General features: G+C 35.3%; 1 protein-coding gene across 1 annotated transcript; it reads left to right on the top strand.

Annotated features, from left to right (window-relative positions):
* The first annotated feature begins 3,278 nt into the window (after positions 1 to 3,278).
* Positions 3,279 to 17,488, top strand: LOC127661594 (uncharacterized). The gene is made up of 13 exons (XM_052152357.1): positions 3,279 to 3,393; positions 3,887 to 4,083; positions 4,832 to 4,969; positions 6,134 to 6,263; positions 6,346 to 6,544; positions 8,846 to 8,987; positions 9,234 to 9,389; positions 9,479 to 9,534; positions 11,432 to 11,607; positions 13,390 to 13,790; positions 16,508 to 16,604; positions 16,689 to 16,869; positions 16,958 to 17,488. Exons 1-13 carry the CDS (start codon positions 3,283 to 3,285, stop codon positions 17,104 to 17,106), a joined length of 2,133 nt encoding a protein of 710 aa, XP_052008317.1. The 5' UTR covers positions 3,279 to 3,282; the 3' UTR covers positions 17,107 to 17,488.
* The last annotated feature ends 2,265 nt before the right edge of the window (positions 17,489 to 19,753 follow it).

The raw sequence follows: 19,753 nt of genomic DNA, 5'->3' as shown, positions 1-19,753 counted from the left end.
GTCCCATGCATTTAAAAAATATACTCTTTGGGTATTTTGAAACAGACACAACTAATGAGAGTGCCTGTTTTGTTTATATTATTAATATATATATGTATGTATGTATATATATATCCTTACTTTAGCCATTAGAGACCACGCATATTGTTTGTTTACAGCAATTAATACCTTTTTATTATTAAAAAAATGTCACAGCTTGCCAAAGTCAAACAATAGTCACGTAAATGAAAAATATGCTTCAACATACAATCAACATACAATCAATGGCCTCCTAAAAAAAACTGGTTGAAGAAGGAAAAAAGAAAAATACAGCATGCCTGACACTCTAAGGGAAAATAATTATATTTATTTGTTTTATATTATTTCTTTAGTTAGTGTTTGAGGTACACCAGCAGGGAAATCTGACATACAGTAAGAAAGAAAAAAAAAGACTTTTACTAAGCATTATTATTATTATTTATTTTATTGCAACCCTCTCACATAATCTGAACCAATACCTTAAATGTGAATAGGTTACCTGATTTCAGATCCACAGACAGATCACATGAATTCACTAGTAATACAACAACAAAAGCAAATCAGTACCACAATAAAACAACAACACAAGTCCTGCACACTGTTGAGATTTCAAAGAAGCATAACCATCCAATGTGTCATTACATTAAAACTATTATTAAATTACTTTTAAGTAAATTAGAAAGCTAAATGTGTTTATTTGTGCCCTACTTGACAATATAAATGGATATTTGAAGGCTACCTGAGCACTGAAATGATGTAACATGTTTCATTATTTGTGAGAATAATTCTAGATAATGTAATGGGAAAATGTAAATATATAAATATAAAATAATTTGAGTATATCATCCCTCTATCGTTCATTTTTATCATACCATCAAAACAAGTCAATGTAAATTAATTGGACAGTATTATTCTTTAATACATTTCCAAATCAAATTGTGTTTATTTGTGTGTGTGTGTGTGTGTGTAGAGAGAGAGAGAGAGAGAGAGAGAGAGAGAGAGAGAGAGAGAGAGAGAGAGAGAGAGAGAAATAGAAAACACAGGGAGACACAGGAACTGTCTACCAGAGCTGTACTCACAAAGAATAAAAAACATTGCTTTGACTGTTCAGTTTGACTGAGACGGATTGGGATGTTCCACGCCGCACAAAACCTTTTTTTTTTGGTTCAGTTCAACTGCTTCAAATTAATTATTTTCAATACATTCTACTTCTTTGTCAAATGAACTCTTTCTCTCCTTATTTGCAAATACATGCAAAATGTTGCCTGAAGAGTATAACAATAAGAAAGTTCAAGTATTCAAATGCATAGCTTGAGGTCCTTGTTTGATATACTTTAAACCTGTGTAAGAAATTTTGGCATGCTTTATTTCAAAAGGAGTTTTTATAAACAGGTTTACACAATGGAAACGCTGACACAGACACACACACACACACACACACACACACACTCACACAGTAGACAAGCTATTTAAAAATGAGGTGTGCCATCTTTACCAATGTACAATGGACAAAATATTCAAATTATGAATGCTTTAAGGACGCGCCCTCTGCAGGTTGTGAGCAGCTGCAAGATCAAGAAAAAGTGTAAGCAAAATCCTGACTGTAATATTCAAAGGTCAAAAGTTACATATGTATTCAAATTAATATTGTGCTCCAAAACCATCTTATTACAGTGGGTGACCGACCATGTTGAGTCGCAAGATGGAGCCAAATAGCTACTGATTTATGCATGATAAATGTAATAAACTCATACTGTAGGAAACTGGGTGTTTGGGGCAGTTGTCCAGTTAATTGTACCGTTTAGACCGTTTCGGTAGTCCCATCAAACACAAAGCATTTGAAAAAGTGTTGAGATTCATCCCTGTATGTGGTCATTGTTGTAATACTCGAAACACCTGTCCAAGTGTGGACTTTTCTGACTTTTCCCCGAGAACAATTGAGTCCCTTCAGAAATAAACAAATAACCTCACACCTTTAATTTGAGTTTTATACACACAGATTATTTACACTGTCATGTCATATATTAAAATTGTGTTAATTTAATTTAATTGTGCACATGTGATGTTGCATTTATTTCATGTTTTATTCTCGACTGGATATATTGCTTAAACCAACAAAAGCATAAGCAAATTATAGGCTATGAAGTATATTTAATACATGATGAGCTTAGTGTCAATTTAGTTGTTAGCACTGAACATTTAAAGAGATAGTTCACCTAAAAATCTAAATGATCTCATCATTTACTCACCCTCACACCATCCTAGATGACTTTCTTTCTTCTGCTGAAGATTTTTAGAAGAATATTTCTGCTCTGTAGGTCCATACAATGAAATTGGTGGCCAGAACTTTGAAGCTCAAAAAGCACATAAATGCAGCATACAAGTAACCCATAAGGCTCCTGTGGTTTGATCCATGTGGCCTGAAGCGATATGATAGATGTGGGTGAGAAACAGATCAATATTTAAGTCCTTTTTTACTATAAATGTCCACTTTCACTTTCACTTCCACTTTCTTCTTCTTTTGTTTTTGGCTATTCACATTCTTCGTGCACATAGCCACCTACTGGGCATGGATGATAATTATTATTTTTTAAATCAGTGTTTATTGTATCATCCCTTTGGATGAAAAGCCTCTGCTAAATGGCAAGAAAGTGTGTTTGTTTACTTTGAAGGTCAAACTATTATACCTAACATGTCTGCCAGTCTTTAATTTGTTTCGTTTTTTGTCCAAACTGTACAATAAAACTCTTCCTGAGGCCACTATGAAGATTTGTTTTTTTATGATGTTAAAAAAATTGTGCACAGGATTTGTAAACCATTCCCTTATTTTAACAATTCATGCATATTATGCATTGTGCCATTAATTTAGTAATCAGTACTTACTGATTCAGTAATTACTGAATTACAGTTTAATTAACACATTACATTCATACATGCATGCATACATATTGGTTAAAAGTTAGGTTATCTGAAATATTAGGTACCTCAGTTGTGAAATATGATTTTTCTCTTATTTAGAATGTAAAACACGTTAGTCGTAGATAATATTGCTATCTGAAACTTTTTTCCCATATAAGGAAAAAAATAACGTAAGCAGATGCAAATATAATCCATGTGTCAAGGAAACTGATTTTTACCATTCTTTTAATTATTGGGTTTAGCTGGTAGAACCGGTCAGACAATAAAATGTAAAAAGAAAGTGTCCACCCTGTTCTCGTATATACAATTGCTCACAGTCCCATTTCATCAGATATGGCTCACACCATGGCACTGCTGCTGGTTAGCTTGGCTCTCTCTGTTGGCCCAGCCATATGTTTTAATGGGGGGTCTTTGACGTTCACACCTGGAAAAAGATATCCAGATGGATTATTGGAGGTAAGTTCAGAGTAATACCTTAGAACTACATGATTAATCTTACCTTAATGTATTGATTTTTATTCCTTTTTATTTATGTTCTATTTAAAAATGTGTATTTGTTATTATCAATTATGAAGCACAAAAAAACACAATAAATGGCAAAAATGGAAAAGGTAACCAAAAATATAAAATCATTGTTTTGGCCATTGTTTGTTATTAATCAAGTGTATAAATTTAAAATGTTTAAAACATATTTAACAACTTGCTCTGACCTGACAATAATAATAATAATAAAACATTTTAAAAAAGCCCTGAACACAATTCAGAATTCAGAAAATATAATGATACAAAATTTTACTTTGGAAGAATTTCCCAAAAATTCCCAAGTGTTGTTATTGATAGTTTGGAACTAGGTGATTGACACCAACATGCAAAACCACTGCATTTGTGAGGCACTGAGAGACAGCTCTTGTGACAACTAGCCCCGGTCTGCCCTGTGTGTTTCTGGCAGATGCACTTTTACTACAGAGAGTCCTGTGGCTCTCATCTCAACTGGAACTGTGAGAGTGGAGATTGTAACTACCTCCCATACACAGCAATGATCACAAATGAGGTGACGGATCAGGACCACTCAGATCAAAATCTGTGGTGCCAGTCAGAGAGTCACATGATGACCAATGTCACCAACAACGGCCCCTTCATTCTGGGGTAAGATCAAAAGGATCATGTTTTTGTTTATTGAGATTATTTTCATTATTAGATTAAAATTGAACAGGAAATACTACTATAAGCAGAAATATCATGTGAAGAATATTGTGAGTTCAATGTCAATTCAAGTTCAAATCAAATTGGTAAATAAGGTGTTAATTAATTACTTAGTTCCCATAAATACAAATGAAAATACCCTTTAACTGTTATTTTAAGGTTGTCTAAGTCTAAGGATTCTAATTATATCCCAATTAACATTCCCAGAACGTTTCCAGAACAGAGCTTTAAGAACCCTTTTTGGTTTTCCAGGATATATATATATATTTGTTTTAGGTTGTACATGACCTACTAATTTGTTTACATAGAACCTCCAGAACCTTTCTGCAATCATACTGCAACCTCAATAAACAGACAAGACATCGATATATTTATAATTTATTATAAATGATTACACTGTATTATCATTAAAATCAATCACAACACATTTTGGAAGATTAATACAGGTTATTAAGCTATATAGCTAATATGTAGAATAACAAAAATATTTTTATTACAATTTGTAATAGTGAATATGCTTTATTTTGCACACATTTATAATGTTATTAACTACAAAAAAAAATAATTATATTCCCAGCATAACAACTTGAGTTAAAGTTTGAGACATTTACATGAATTTTAACAATTCTTAGTATTTTAATGTGCTTACATGGACTCTACAAGCTGTTCTATGACCAAATATGTCTTTCAGTGATTCTGGTTGTTGTTGGGAAAATAATGTTCACAATGTGGTTGGATGGACCCTTCGAACTCTTGTTGACACAGGACGACGTTCGGACACTCAGTCTCCAAACAGATCCCCTGTTTCGGCAGCAGTATCAAACATAAGGTGGGTAGTCTTTAAAATGACATAACGAAAATAAATACAACTAATAAAACTGGAATGAAAAATATTTTGTAGAACATGACCTGAAGTGATGCTGCCTTCTCCTACTTCCCACTTCTGAAGCCAGAATTAAAAGCACGTGCTTTTTTGTTGTCGGAAACTTAGAGGACGCCAGGTTCATTGATGCATATTTCTTGGGTAACTCTTAGTTTGACACCGTAATACATGCTAGCCAAGTGGCTGACGATGATTGAATTTTGGTCAGATACATGAAACTGAAATGGGAAGTGATAATATAATGGCTGCATTAAGAAAAATGAAAAAAAAAAAAACTAAAACATCATTCACTCACCAAGTTAAATGTCTACGTCTCCTCCCAACTCGGAAACTCAGGTATCATATCAGGTGTTTCCCAATAGCACGTGAAGGCAGCCTGATGGCAAACTATGCTCTTCAGCCGTGACTACATTCACAAAACAGCACAAACACTCATACCTAATTGCTTTTCGGTTACTACTAATAAAAAGTGGTTAATAGCAATATTAGGGACACACATTTTCTATAAAATGCTATTTTATAGTGACTCCAGTCAGGTCTCCTAAGCAACCAAATTGCTAGGGAGGCTGGAGTCACATGTGGTAACCTCCTCGTGGTCGCTATAATGTGGTTCTCGCTCTCAGTGGGGCGCGTGGCGAATTGTGCGTGGATATCGCGGAAAATAGCGTGAAGCCTCCACACACGCTATGACTCCGCGGTAACATGCTCAACAAGCCAAGTGATAAGATGCGCGGATTGACGGTCTCTGACGCAGAGGCAACTCAGATTCATCCTCGACACCACAAGGACTTAGAGCGCATTGGGAATTGGGCATTCCAAATAGGGGAGAAAAAGGAGAGAAAAAAAAGTACCATCCATTAAATAGAAGATATAGTCCCTTTACGTGTAAACAAGCCTCAGTGTGTACTGCGTATTGAGTACATTTTGTTTTTAGCACGGCTGGAATGCTGCATTGAACCAAATCAGCATACTGGACCACAACTATGCATTTTATAATTATGAATACTGAATATCACATTTACATCATCATTAACAGATACATCTACAGTATGTTCATAAAACCAGATTACAACTTGCTTCATCTTGTTTTTGATAATGGTCTGTAATCAGGATTCCTCAGAACTGTTTCCAGAACTTTCCTCTGTTGGACAATGACCCAGATGGAGATGTTGTGAGATGCAGGTTTAGTGATGCCAACTGCTCATCGTGTCATCAACATCCAAACATACATATCGATGAGGTAATAAAAATATATGTATGTATGTATGTATGCATACGCACGTGTCCTCTTATGGCTTATTTTATGCATTTCATGTGTCTAGGGCTCATGCACTCTGCACAGAAATGGCTCATTGGCGCTGGGTCTGCATGTGTTTGAGCTAATGCTAGAGGATTATCCTGTGTCAGACATCACTGTGACAGATGGGAAAGGGGTCTCCACAGCCAAAAATGCTTTTAATCTGACTGGCAACACTACCCCAACTCCACTCAGTCAAGTGCCTCTGCATTTTGAAATTCAGAGTAAGTGATAATTATTGCATTATCTGCAATGGGTCAAACAATATAAGGTGCAATGAAGCATATGCATATTTATTCTTTGGGAAGCATTAGGGAGCTTGCTTATACTGTAAGTTAGTTCAGACCTCAGAGCTTTGGCATACCCACAGAATGCCTAGAGTCCACGTATTAATGGTCTGATGCATGATACATACAAAAATAGCAAGTGCTGGCTGTTTCTTTTAGCATGGTAAAATCATTAAAGGATTTTAGTATAAACCATCCTACACGTATCGATTTGAACCAATTACCACAATTTCCTCGCGTTTCACGATGCATGTAAACACCTTTACTGGTGTTGTGCTTAAATCTAACTCCCTGCCAAATTCTTACTCCCTGCGACCTGATTAGTTCCTTTCCCTAATATCTACCCGTACACCCACACCTAACCCTAAACATAGTAGGGACTCATCCCTATCCCTAAAGGCCACACCCACACCTAAACAAACATAACCACACTAGGGAGTGAAACATCGGCACTACATCGGCTTATCCAATGTGCGCAGGTTTTGTGGGCATAGCTGTTGATGTTCTGACGTTAAAAGCAAAGATTAGGCTTCCGACTTGCGGTGATGTCATAATGACGTGTGTCAAAAAATGTCCCACGAGAGCGAGATGACACAGTGTTGATTGCGACAAAAAATAATATAGACTTTTCTATATGTGTAAAATCGTTTACATGCATACAGTTCTTGTCTTGTGGCTTTTGAAATAATGTACATTTTAACATTTACGGATTGACCCCCATTCACTTCCATTATAAGTGCCTCACTCAGGGGCGAAAATTTCATCAAAATGTTGGGGGGGACAATAAACATAACAATTCTCAAGAGCAATTTTTGAAGGGGACACCAATAATACAGGCAAAATTGTACTTGCAAGGATACGTGTACACCGAGGAAAGCCACTATTATTAGTGTAGCATGGAGCTAAAACAGGCAATATGGTGTCTAAAATGTACATCACTTAATATCAACTTCTTGTTTATTAAACTTGTATAAAATAAAAATCACATTTGTTATCATGCTGATATCTGGAGAAAAACTGCACTCTTCGTGTGATATTATATTAGATTAACTATATTAAATGATATAAACCGACTAAATCACAGTGAAATCGTTAAAATCTAAATGCGCACCCGGACTAGTCTAATCTACAAGACTAACGTTACATTACGTAGTGTATGCGTACACTCTATGGGTGTGTGTGTGTGAGTGGGGATATACTACTGTATTAAACAAGCTAGGTAAACGCATAGACTGTATTAAACAAAGGTCCTGACCCCCCAGACCCCCCTGCGATTTCCGCCTATGGCCTCACTGGAACCCAGATTTTAGCTAGTCTAACTTAATTTATGTGGTAATCAATATTATGCCACAAATGCTGTCGAATGAGCTTAGCTTGTATTGAACACTGAATATTCCTAAGAAGGACACACGTGATTTTAAGAAGCAATGGTTTATTTACTTTTGAACAGGATAGTTCATTTATTATTTTGTCAAGACTATTTCTCTCTCTCTCTCTCTCTCTCTCTCTCTCTCTCTCTCTCTCTCTCTCTCTTAAATGCTAAACTTCTGCAACGAATCTGTAAACTTATGAGCACAAATGCAGTTTAAAGTGAAAAGGCATAGCATTTTGATTTAGTGAATGTAAACATTAATTAGTGATAAAGAAATGACTCAAAATCAAAGCTTTATGGTAAAGATTGTAAACTAGTATGATTCCCACAGTCCACAGACATTACATTTTATTATTAAAACATCATTCACTTCCAGCTGGTGGTTTTTCCCCAGTGCCCATGGTAATCATTTGTGTTTAAAAGACCTGAACAACCGGTTTCTATCAGACAGTTTCAATAACATGAAAGAAAAGAACAAGAAAGAACAGAAAGAAAAAATGTGGAAAAGCAGGTTCAGTAGTTAATCACATTGGAGCGTGTAAGTGAAAGTAAAAGTTTCTTCCTTGAAACACAAAAGGAGATGTTGGACAGAATGTTGGTCTCAGTCACCATTCACTTTCATTGTAAGAAAAAAGGAGTTAATGAAAGTGAATGTTGACTAATATTCTGCCTATCATATACTTTTGTGTTGCACAGAAGAAAGAAGTCATCATGAGTGGGAGTAAATGGTGACAGAATTGTCATTTTTTAGGTGAACTTTCCCTTTAAGTAGTGTTTTGATGTCATTTATGCATAGTAGATCTGACTCACTGTGTTTAAATTTAAGCTTTTAAAATACAACCTACTGTGTTTACACTCTCTTTCAGTTCTTCCGCCAGTTCAGGGTTGTGTACCAGGTGTGAACAAGCCAAGTTTCTTGTCTCCGACTCCCTTACATGGAGAAGAATATTACGCCGCTGTGGGACAAGTTCATGAGATCACCATTCGAGCCCAAAGCTCGGACAACAGGTCTCAAATATGTTGGTGTTTTTCAGAACAAAACTAAAATATTTCCCCTTTACTTTATTTAGTCTAAGGTCTGCAGCCCCAAAGTAAAAGTAACACACACTATAAGTGTCTTTCAGATGTAACAATAGCTCGCGTTGAATAACTTGACGTGCTCAACTGATTATGTTTGCTTAAGCAAACAAGTTTTACTACACAGTCGCTAGACAAGTTAATAAATATGATCTGATCTTTCAATCTCTTGTGTAGCATTGTTGACTTCCAAGTCAGTGGACCCTTTAATATGTCCAAAACCTTGAGAAATGAGGATCATGGGGTCTCTGTGGCAACGCTGACCTGGACGCCACAGGAAACGGATCTGTATCGTCACGTACCCGTGTGTTTTACAGCAGAGACCCTTAACAGGTAAAAGGAGGTTTCTCCTTAAGCTCATTGGCTATTTATCTTTGTAAAGTGTCTTTAAAGCTCTTTTTTGTCTGTGTTTTCTTAATTAGCCAGTCAGAGATGAGGTGCATCGTTGTGGTTGTGGCGAAATCGAAGGTTCTATCAGGTACATACTTAACGCAAATATGCAGACGCGAATGCTTAGCAAATGCATTGTAAGATTATAGTCCCAATTTTATGGGGCTTTTCCACCGCACGGTACAGCTCGACACGACTCGAGCTCGCTTTTCGGGTTTTCCACTGTGGATAATACCTGGTACCTGGTACTTTTTTAGTACCACCTCAGTCGAGGTTCCAAGCTAGCCAAGCCGATACTAAATGTGACGTCAAAATCCTGCAGATCACTGATTGGTCAGAGAGAATCGTCACTACCAGCGTCACTGGATTTGTGACATAGGACATCTACCCGCTAGTTTTAAAGTTAGCTAGAGCGATAACAGTATCATTTGTTCACGTGACTTTCAAATTTTAAAATGTAATGGCTGTGCACAAAACCACACCATGGTCAATAAACGAGGTGCAGATGTTCCACTCGTTAGCAATGAATGAAACAATGCAAAACTAAAAAGTCTCTCAGGAAGGACCTACCAACATTGTAGGAAAAGTAAAAAAAAAAATTAAAGTAAGTACAGAACCTTCAAGAAAATGTGGAAGTGGTTTGACCAAATGGACACTATCTAGACCGGCAAGCAATGGGAGGGAGAGTGCCCTGGGCTCAGCTACGGCTGGAGTCCATGATGGAAAATGGTACATTAACTCTATACTCTTCTTGAAAGCTTCACTTTATCTAGTTGACCAGCTACTGGAAAGCTTCTAAAACAACCAGGCCAATTAAACTGTTACACTTGTGTAGAATCACCATGCAACAACTGCTTTATGCAGCATGTAAATGAGCTAGTAGCTAACAGCTAGCGGTCGTGTTATTGTTTATTGTTTTGTGTCACGTTTAAGATGATGTCACGGCAGTAGAGGCGCCGCATCTATGACGATCATCCTATAATCCCACCCACATTGAGGCGGCACTAAACAGCAGTTGAAAAGCAAACTCAGAAAAGTAAAGCGAATAGATTCGAACTGTAACGTGCAGTGGAAAAGTGCCATTAGTGCATTCATGCATTAATGCAAGTGGTGGTGGTGCAGTGGGCTAAAGCACATAGCTGGTAATCGGAAGGTTGTCGGTTCAATCCCCACAGCCACCACCATTGTGTCCTTGAGCAAGGCACTTAACTCCAGGTGGCTCTGGGGGGATTGTCCCTGTAATAAGTGCATTGTAAGTTGCTTTGGATAAAAGCGTCTGCCAAATGCATAAATGTAAATGTAAATCTTCAAGTTTAATAGCAGTAAGTACTGATGTTTTTTACCGCTACATTAAAGCAAGAATGCACATTAAAGGAATATTTCGGGTTCAATAGAAGTTAAGCTGAATCGATGGCATTTGTGGTATAATGTTGATTACCACTAAAAATAAATTTTACTCGTCCCTCCTTTTCTCAAAAAACAGTGAAGCAGTGAAGCAATTACAATGGAAGTGAATGGGGACAATGTTTGGAGGGTTTAAAGGCAGAAATGTGAAGCTTAAAATTTTATAAAAGCATTGAAATGAAGTCTTCTTTTAAAACTTGTGTATTATTTGAGCTGTAAAGTTGTTTAAATCATTATTTTTGTGGTCATTTAAGAGCTTTAAGTCATCATGGTAACAAAACAATTTTTAATTTAGTAAGTAAGCGATTTTATCACAATATAATCATGTTAACACATATTATTTATATCTTGTGTCTATACTTATAAAACAGTGAGTATTTTAATGTTTAAGGATTGACACTTCCATTGTAAGTGTCTCATTGTATTCCAGAGTTTTGCTTTTTTTTTTAATAAAAGAATAATAAAAAAGATATTTTATTTTGGTAATTGCATATGCTTTCTTGGTGTTTTAATGTTTTAAAAACAGGCTATGTAAAGATATATCAAGAATGGTAAAACTTAAATGAATCATATGTATTCAGGAGAAGCTGAGGTCTCCTGCGGGGATAACAGTATCAGCATTTCCGTAAGAAAAGCCTCCATGGAGGGCATTGACCAGAACTGGCTTCAACTGAGAGATCCCACCTGCTCTCTTACCACAAATGAAACCCACATCCTGGGCACGATGTCCCTCAACACCTGTGGCACTACAGTGGAGGTACAGTAACTGTCTATGTTCTTCAGTTTAAACATTTGCTGGGAAATTTTTAAGTAACTCTCTGGACAGTATAGGGGAACGCAAGGCAATTGAAACACTACATTTCTGCAATCACAAATAAGCTACAGTGAAAACACAGAGGTTTGGATTTTTGGGATTTTGCTGTATTTTTCTTTTGCTGTCTAAAGTTTTGATGAATTTGAATTTTAAAAAAAAAATTTAAGCAAACATTTCAAAGTCTTTTATTGCTAAGCTATTGGTTTAAAGTTAACGTGAATGACATATGCTAACACTGTCGCTGGTAACCAACATAAAAGATTTCGTCTTGATTGTGAGCTCAAAGACTATTGTAGCATGAATTAGGAAATAAAAATAGAAATTGTAAGACTGAATAGTAAGACTGAATCTTTAAAATGACAAAAAGCCTTTGTTATGAACATTATTTTATTAAAGTATCTAGTTGAAGACTGTTCTTGACACATTAGCTGATCAATATATTTTCTTAAAAAAGAATCAAAGTGATTTCAAATAATTCCGATATAGATTTTTTCTTTAAACACATTTTTCCTTACAAATAAATTAATGTACGAAATGCCATACACAGGCAAAACAATATTCAGTGATATAAGGGTGTAATAACCCTTATAAGGTTGTAATAACCCTGTAATAAATCATTTTTAATAATAAAAAAAAAATGAACTGAAAAAAAAAAAAAAAAAAAATATATATATATATATATATATATATATATATATATATATATATATATATATATATATATATATATATATATATATATATATATATATGTATGTATATTTTTTTAAATATATATGAAGGTCAGATTAAAACTGACTTGGAAACTTTTTATCATTTATTTTGGTACTTTTCAAATGCCTTTTATGTATAGATTTTATTACTTTAGACTTGTTTTAAACCATTTCTATATCTATTGTGTGAAAAAAAATTATGTAAATGTTTCCAAATATTACGACTATCCCAAAAGTTGTGCCATTTTTTTCCAATTTAGCCTCTAATAAAGTTTTTAATAAAAATAAAGTTACTAAAAAAAGTTTTGACCAAGTAGACAAAATGTTAATGAAAATCTTGATTGAGTATTTTTATTGGATATAATTTCCTATATAGCTCTAATTTTGACAAATTATGCAAAAAGTTTGAAAATATTATTTCATTGTGTCTTTTATTTAGAACACATAAAATGTTAGCCATGAAATTAGCTTTTGCAAGAAAAAAAAGAGTTCACTATTTTATGTAAATAAAAAAACATTAAATATGTAATTTCCATCATCATAATTTCCTCCACAGAATTCTATTGAACGCAATACAGAATTTGAGATGTGCCGGAAATTACACTGTATTGGGAATTTTCATTCATTTCAAACAAAAATTACATTACAATATGTAAATCTGTTGGACATTGTTACTAAACAAATAATAAAAGTGCCCAAAATTAAAGAAACACCCAGAAATAACAATTTAATTAGTCAAATTATCACTTTAAAGTTATCACTCATTTGAGATATGGGTTAATGTCAATTTTCTTCAAGTTTTACAATAACCCCCATAGCGGGTCAATTTCTTGGTCTTGTATTAACGTAAATATTATAATCCAGTATTTCTCAAAGTAAATGTTTTAATTGTACCATTACTTTTGGCATCTATGTTTCTTATACCAATTGTCCCCGGTCTCCCTTTTCTTTTCTTAATTTCCCTCCTTTCTGTTTCTATATGAACCATTTGTAAATCATCTACACCAATCAGGACTCTGGAGATTTCATGGTCTTCAAAAATGAAATCAACTCCTTTGAGAACCCAAATGCAGTCATCACCAGACGTAATCAAGTAAAGATTGGCTTCTCCTGCCAATATCCCAAAGTAGCCAGCGTCTCCACCCACTATGTCAACCACAAGTCTGACTACATCTTCACTGAATCCAGCTTTGGAACATTTGGTTACTCATTTGAAGTTTTCACAGACAACAACTTCAACAGTCAGGTAGATCCCAACCTGTATCCAGTGGAGGTGAAGCTCATGCAGAGGCTCTACATGGGTATTGAAGCCCATTCCGCTCTCCCAGAGGTCAAACTCTTTGTTGAGTCCTGCAGGGCCACTCCAGACGACAACCCATATAGTACCCTCTATTATGACATCATCAAAGACGGGTGAGACTTTACATCATAAAATACATTTTTACACACAATAAATGGGGGTGGGTAAGTCCCTAACCCAAAGTATGTACAATAGTAATAGTGAGGTTTACCTTAGCAGCGCTGTTGATAGTGCATAGCGTTCTCACTTCTTACCGTCCCAGAACCAACTGGACGAAGTATATTCACTATTCACACAAAGCTCGTGATTAGTATTGCTAATATAGTAATTAATTTACTGACACTAAAGCCTACTGGGCTACTAACAACAAGGTTTCAGGTTCAAACCCAGTGGAAAGCAGGTTGCTTACTTCAAATTGAAATAAAAAAAATCTACCAGCCTTCAAGCCTTTGTTGAACACTTCACAATGACTTTCCTCAAACACAATTATTGTCTCACTGTGGCAGCAGGTGTGGCTCAGTAATGTGCAAAACGAGGATGAATGTTAACATCAAGTGCAGCACAAAGGGTTTATGTTTCTGTATGTGTACCTAAGCCTATTTTTTACAATGTTAAAGACACTTGTTCACCTCACTTATTGCACAATACTGATCTGTCATATTGTATAATTCTAGAGTTTCTGTGACAGCCAAACAAAGCACTTAAACTGTAGAAACTTGTGCTTCTGCCAAATTTTACTCGTCCCTCCTTTTCTCAAAAAAAATCAAAATCAAACGAAATCAGCCAAGACCTCAGAAAAATAAATTGTGGACCTCCACATGTCTGGATCATCCTTAGGAGTAATTTCCAAATGCCTGAAGGTACCACGTTCACTAACACCCACAAACCACAAACAATAGTATGCAAGTATAAACACCATGGGACCATGCAGCCGTCATACCGCTCAGGAAGGAGATGCATTCTGTCTCCTAGAGATGAACGTAGTTTGGTGCGAAAAGTGCAAATTAGTCCAAGAACAACAGCAAAGGACCTTGTGAAGATACTGGAGGAAACAGGTAGACAAGTATCTATATCCACAGTAAAATGAGTCCTATATCTACATAACCTGAAAGGCTGCTCAGGAAGGAAGCCACTGCTCCAAAACCATCATAAAAAAAAGCCAGACTACAGTTTGCAAGTGCACATGTGACAAAGATCTTACTTTTTTGAGAAATGTCCTCTGGTGAAACAAAATTGGATTGTTTGGTTTTAATGACCATTGTTATGTTTGAGGAAAAAGGGTGAGGCTTGTAAGCCGAACAACACCATCCCAACCATGAAGCGTGGGGGTGGCATCATCATGTTGTTTTGCTGCAAGAGGGTCTGGTACACTTAAAAAAATAGCTGGTATAATGAGGGAGGAAAATTATGTGGATATATTGAAGCAATATATCAAGACATCAGCCAGGAATTTAAAGCTTGGTCGTGAATGGGTCTTCCAAATGGACAATGACCCCAAGCATACCTCCAAAGTTGTGGCAAAATGGATTAAGGACAACAAAGTCATGGTATTGGAGTGGTCATCACAAAGCCCTGACCTCAATCCGACAGAAAATAAGTGGGCATAACTGAAAAAGTGTGTACGGTTAAGGAGGCCTATACACCCGACTCAGTTACACCAGTTCTGTCTGGAGGAATGGGACAAAATTCCAGCAACTTATTGTGAGAAGCTTATAGCTTATTAAATTAATATGGTGCACAATTATATTTTTATCTACAAAACTAATTTCAAACATACAAGCATACGCATTCAGATCAAAAGATTTTTAAGATCATGTGAAACATTTCAGTCAAGTGTATCAAAAGTTTTAACCGGTAGTGTATATATACCTATATATATATAATGTATATATTATATATGTAAATATACTGCATGGCCAAATGGCCAAATGTATGGATCAGATGCAACTCTGGACGGAAATAAATGTTGTGACATTGCATAAGTTTGTCGAAACAATGCCACGACGAATGCACGCCATAATCAAAGCAAATGGCGGTCCAATGAATATTAGAGTATGTGACTTTAAAATAATTAAAATAACAGTAATATGCAATATAGATTAATAAATACATAAAGGCAGCTTCTGTGCTCAGATTGTGCCCTGGTTTTGAACTTCTAGTCCACTCAGAGGCCAAAATATTTCATGAAACAATGAGGGTTGTGCATGAACTGAAAATACATTAAGACTGTATGTCTATGGATGAGGACATCTGTGAGGGCTAATGCTTTAGAGCACCACCTATATTTCAATTTTCGATTTGAATTGTTTTTCTGCGTTAATCAACTTTATACCACAAAAGCTATCGATTGAGCTTAACTTGTATTCCTTCAAATTTCTTAAAAAGTATACATTTTTTAAAAACAAAAATACCGTTGCATATCTTATCACCAACCAAACAAATTTTGAATACGGTCTATATGCTCAATAACTGGCAGAAGTTTAACTCTAAAGGTTATACTGCAAGCAAACTGTTATAAACTCACACATTCACTTATTCAAAGTTTATCATACAAGATATTATTTTATAAACATAAACACAATGAATATACAGTTTTGCAATTCAAGTCAAGTTATTTTATTTGTCATTTGCACAGCTTACCCAGGGTACATTGGGCATTGCAATGCTAGGGACAAGGCTCAGGTTACAGAAAGATATAGAATTAAATATTGGGAATGCAGATGCTGAGAGGTATTCGTAAAAAGACAGTACTAGGTCAGGAGTAGGGGTGGGATCCCAATATTAAACAATGACCATTTTCACTCTAACCTCTCGGGATGTGTCATTACAGGTGCATTTTAGATGAAACAGTCAAGGTTTATTCAAGCAATTCCACAAAGTATGACTTTGAGATCCAAGCTTTCAAGTTCACAGGTGGCTTCGATGAGGTAAGACAGATACATGCAAATTCATGTTGTAAATTGTGTTGCACTGGAACACTGAACTATAATAGGCTGAAATGCTGTCGACAGGTGTACATTAGCTGCTCTGTGATTCTGTGTGCGGAAGGAAGCCCAAACTCCAGATGTGCCCAAGGCTGCCTCCAGCAAACCTCACACAAACGTAGACGAGATGTGAACCAAGAAACAGCCAGGCACTACATCACACAGGGTCCCTTGCGCGTGCTCAGAGAAACGCAGCATTCTGCAGAAGGTATGTTAGAGATATAGAGATGATTACAGAAAGAATGATGTCATTATATTTCATGTAACTGAATTGTTCTTTCGTTTCACACCCTCAGAAAACGGTAGATCTGTACATGTCAGTGCAAGCACCGGTGTCTTTGCAGGACTCTTCGTTGTCTCCATTGTGGTACTGGTGGGGCTGTTGGTATATAATGCCAAAAAAACAAGAGCACTTGACCGCATGCATCTACTACCTGCTTTCTGAAATCGTTTCTTAGTTAACAATGCAAACAATACCAAGAGTTTCTAGTCTTTACAGTTACAGTAAATAGAACAGCACAACAATAGCTTTTAGAGCGGCTGGCATTGTCCTAATGCTTTCAGAAAATTGTCCTTTGTCTATTATTATTTTCCATGATTTTATTCTTCATTTTCACATGACATGATTCATATAATGTAACATGCTTATTGGTGGGTACTATTATTGGAGAATAGATAACTTTTGTATGAATATGTGCAATCTGGCATTTTTTGGATGAAGTTAAAACAGTGCTTGATATTGTGGTTTGCATTTTTATAGGCAGTGAAAAGCTATATAAAAATGTCTGTATTCTTGAAATAAAAAATAAATAAAAATGTTTTATTATGCTGGCTATGGGTGTTAAATTGCTTTGCTTTCTTCAAAGACAAAAAAACCCCTCTTTGGCCACACGTCGTGTGCAGAAATGATTTATTTAATTGTGTGCGGATAAACTAAATAAGCTAAATGGTACATATTTTCCAAATTCAATTAAACGTACTTACTTCCTTCCATTATAAAGGTTATTTTTACTTATTACAATACATTTACATTTATGCATTTGGCAGACGCTTTTATTAAAAGCGACTTACAGTGCACTTATTACAGGGACAAACCCCCCGGAGCAACCTGGTGTTAAGTGCCTTGCTCAAGGACACAATTGTGGTGGCTGTGGGGATCGAACCAGTGACCTTCTGATTACCAGTTCTGATTACCAGTTAAGTGCTTTAGCCCACTACGCCACCACAATACTTTTCTGCACACGTAGCGTATTACTGTGTGAAGCCCATACGCCAAAACTTTACTCAAGATCAAATATCATTTGACTTCTTATTATGTATGGCGTGTCTAGTTGTTTTTTTGGTGTTAAACATCATCATCTATTTGAACGAATTCCACTCAAGATATACATTACAAGAGAAATACATTGCTTCAAACATTAATTAAGATTTTTTTTTTTTTAAGCTCAGAGAGGCCATGTTACAGATGATCTTTTTTACCTTAAATGTATAAAATATAACTGTGACTATTTGTAGTGCAGGATTTTATTTATAGTCTTTTGGTGCTTGATATGCTGTCAATGTTTATGTAGAAGGTTGTAGAATAAGTAAAACACTTGATGAACTTGAATGAAAAGTAATGTTTGTATTAGTGCATTTTCAGATCAATTGTGCAGTGATTCCAGATTCATACTTTTCTAGTGCTGGATTTTATGCTTTTTTCCAGTTTTTATTTTTTTTTTCAACTTACACTCCCGATGTTTGGCAACAAAACTGAAAGCTTATAATTTTAGTGATTGAGAGGCTTTCGATGTTCCGTTAATAAAACAGTCTGGTATGTGTGTACTAATGCAGCAGTTCTGTGAAAACAACATTCCCTGATGACTGAAATAATGTGACAACTTTGCTGCAGAATTTGCAGGGCTGAAACTGCATGCACATTCTTTAAACTAAGGCTTTAAGGGCTTTAAGATGTCCTTAAATGACACAAAGATTTTCTTTGTCACCCTTTGTTTTTTATTCTTCAGATCTGTATATATATATATATATATATATATATATATATATATATATATATATATATATATATATATATATATATTCATAATATATATGATGTGGATCCATATGGCTTTAGAATATTAGACAATGCCACTTCACACTACATGCAGTCACATATGCATAATCATTTTCTAGTGACGAAGACAAAAGGTAGCCTCCATTAGATGTCATTTCCTCATACTTTCATTTTTGCAATGTATCTTCTGCTTTATTTCGTCTTAAGTCTAAGTTATTTTGCAACTATTTGAAAAGACAAACAAGTTCAACAGGTTTGATACAAGTTAAGATCAATCAACAGCATTTGTCGATTGATCTTATTTTGGTGGCCGTTTGCCACCAAAATAATCTCATCTAGTCTCTCCTTTTGTTTGAAAATGCAAATATGGAGGTTACAGTGAGGCACTTACAATGGAAGTGAATGGGGCCAATTTTTGAAGAGTTTAAAGACAGAAATGTGAAACTTGTAATTTTATAAAAGCACTCACATTATTTCTTCTGTTAAAACTTGTGTATTATTTGAGCTGTACATTTTTTAATTTCATCATTTTACAGTCATTTTAGGGTTTTAGGGTTTATGGTGTTACATCGATATTGCAGCAAAGCAGTAAAATGTATATAACTGTACACAAATAAGGTTGGCAAGTGTTTTTAATCACACTATAATCACGTTAACACAAATTGTTTACATCTTGCGGCTATACTTTTGAAACACTAATCTTTACAGATTTGCCCCATTCACTTCCATTGCAAGTGTCTCACTGTAACCCAGATTTTTGTTTTTTTAAATATTTAATCATTTTAAGAAATCATTTTTATTTTGTACAGTACAAAAAGTACAAAAATAAAAGGTTTTTATTGTGACAATGATTTATGATCGGTTAACTTTGTCAAGAAATGAAACTGATAGTGTGTTTTAGAACATATGTGACAATATTGTAATGGCAACCGTTCATATGTCAGCTGTCACATTTGATATGTTCTAAAACTATCAGTTTCATTTCTTGACAAAGTAAACAGAACGTATCTCAGTGTTGCACTTAAGACATTTATAT

Source organism: Xyrauchen texanus, chromosome 21, assembly GCF_025860055.1.
Source record: "Xyrauchen texanus isolate HMW12.3.18 chromosome 21, RBS_HiC_50CHRs, whole genome shotgun sequence".
NCBI classification, from domain to species: Eukaryota; Metazoa; Chordata; class Actinopteri; order Cypriniformes; family Catostomidae; genus Xyrauchen; species Xyrauchen texanus.
The sequence above is the reverse complement of the archived record's forward strand: the minus strand, read 5'-3'. Positions and strand labels throughout refer to the sequence as shown.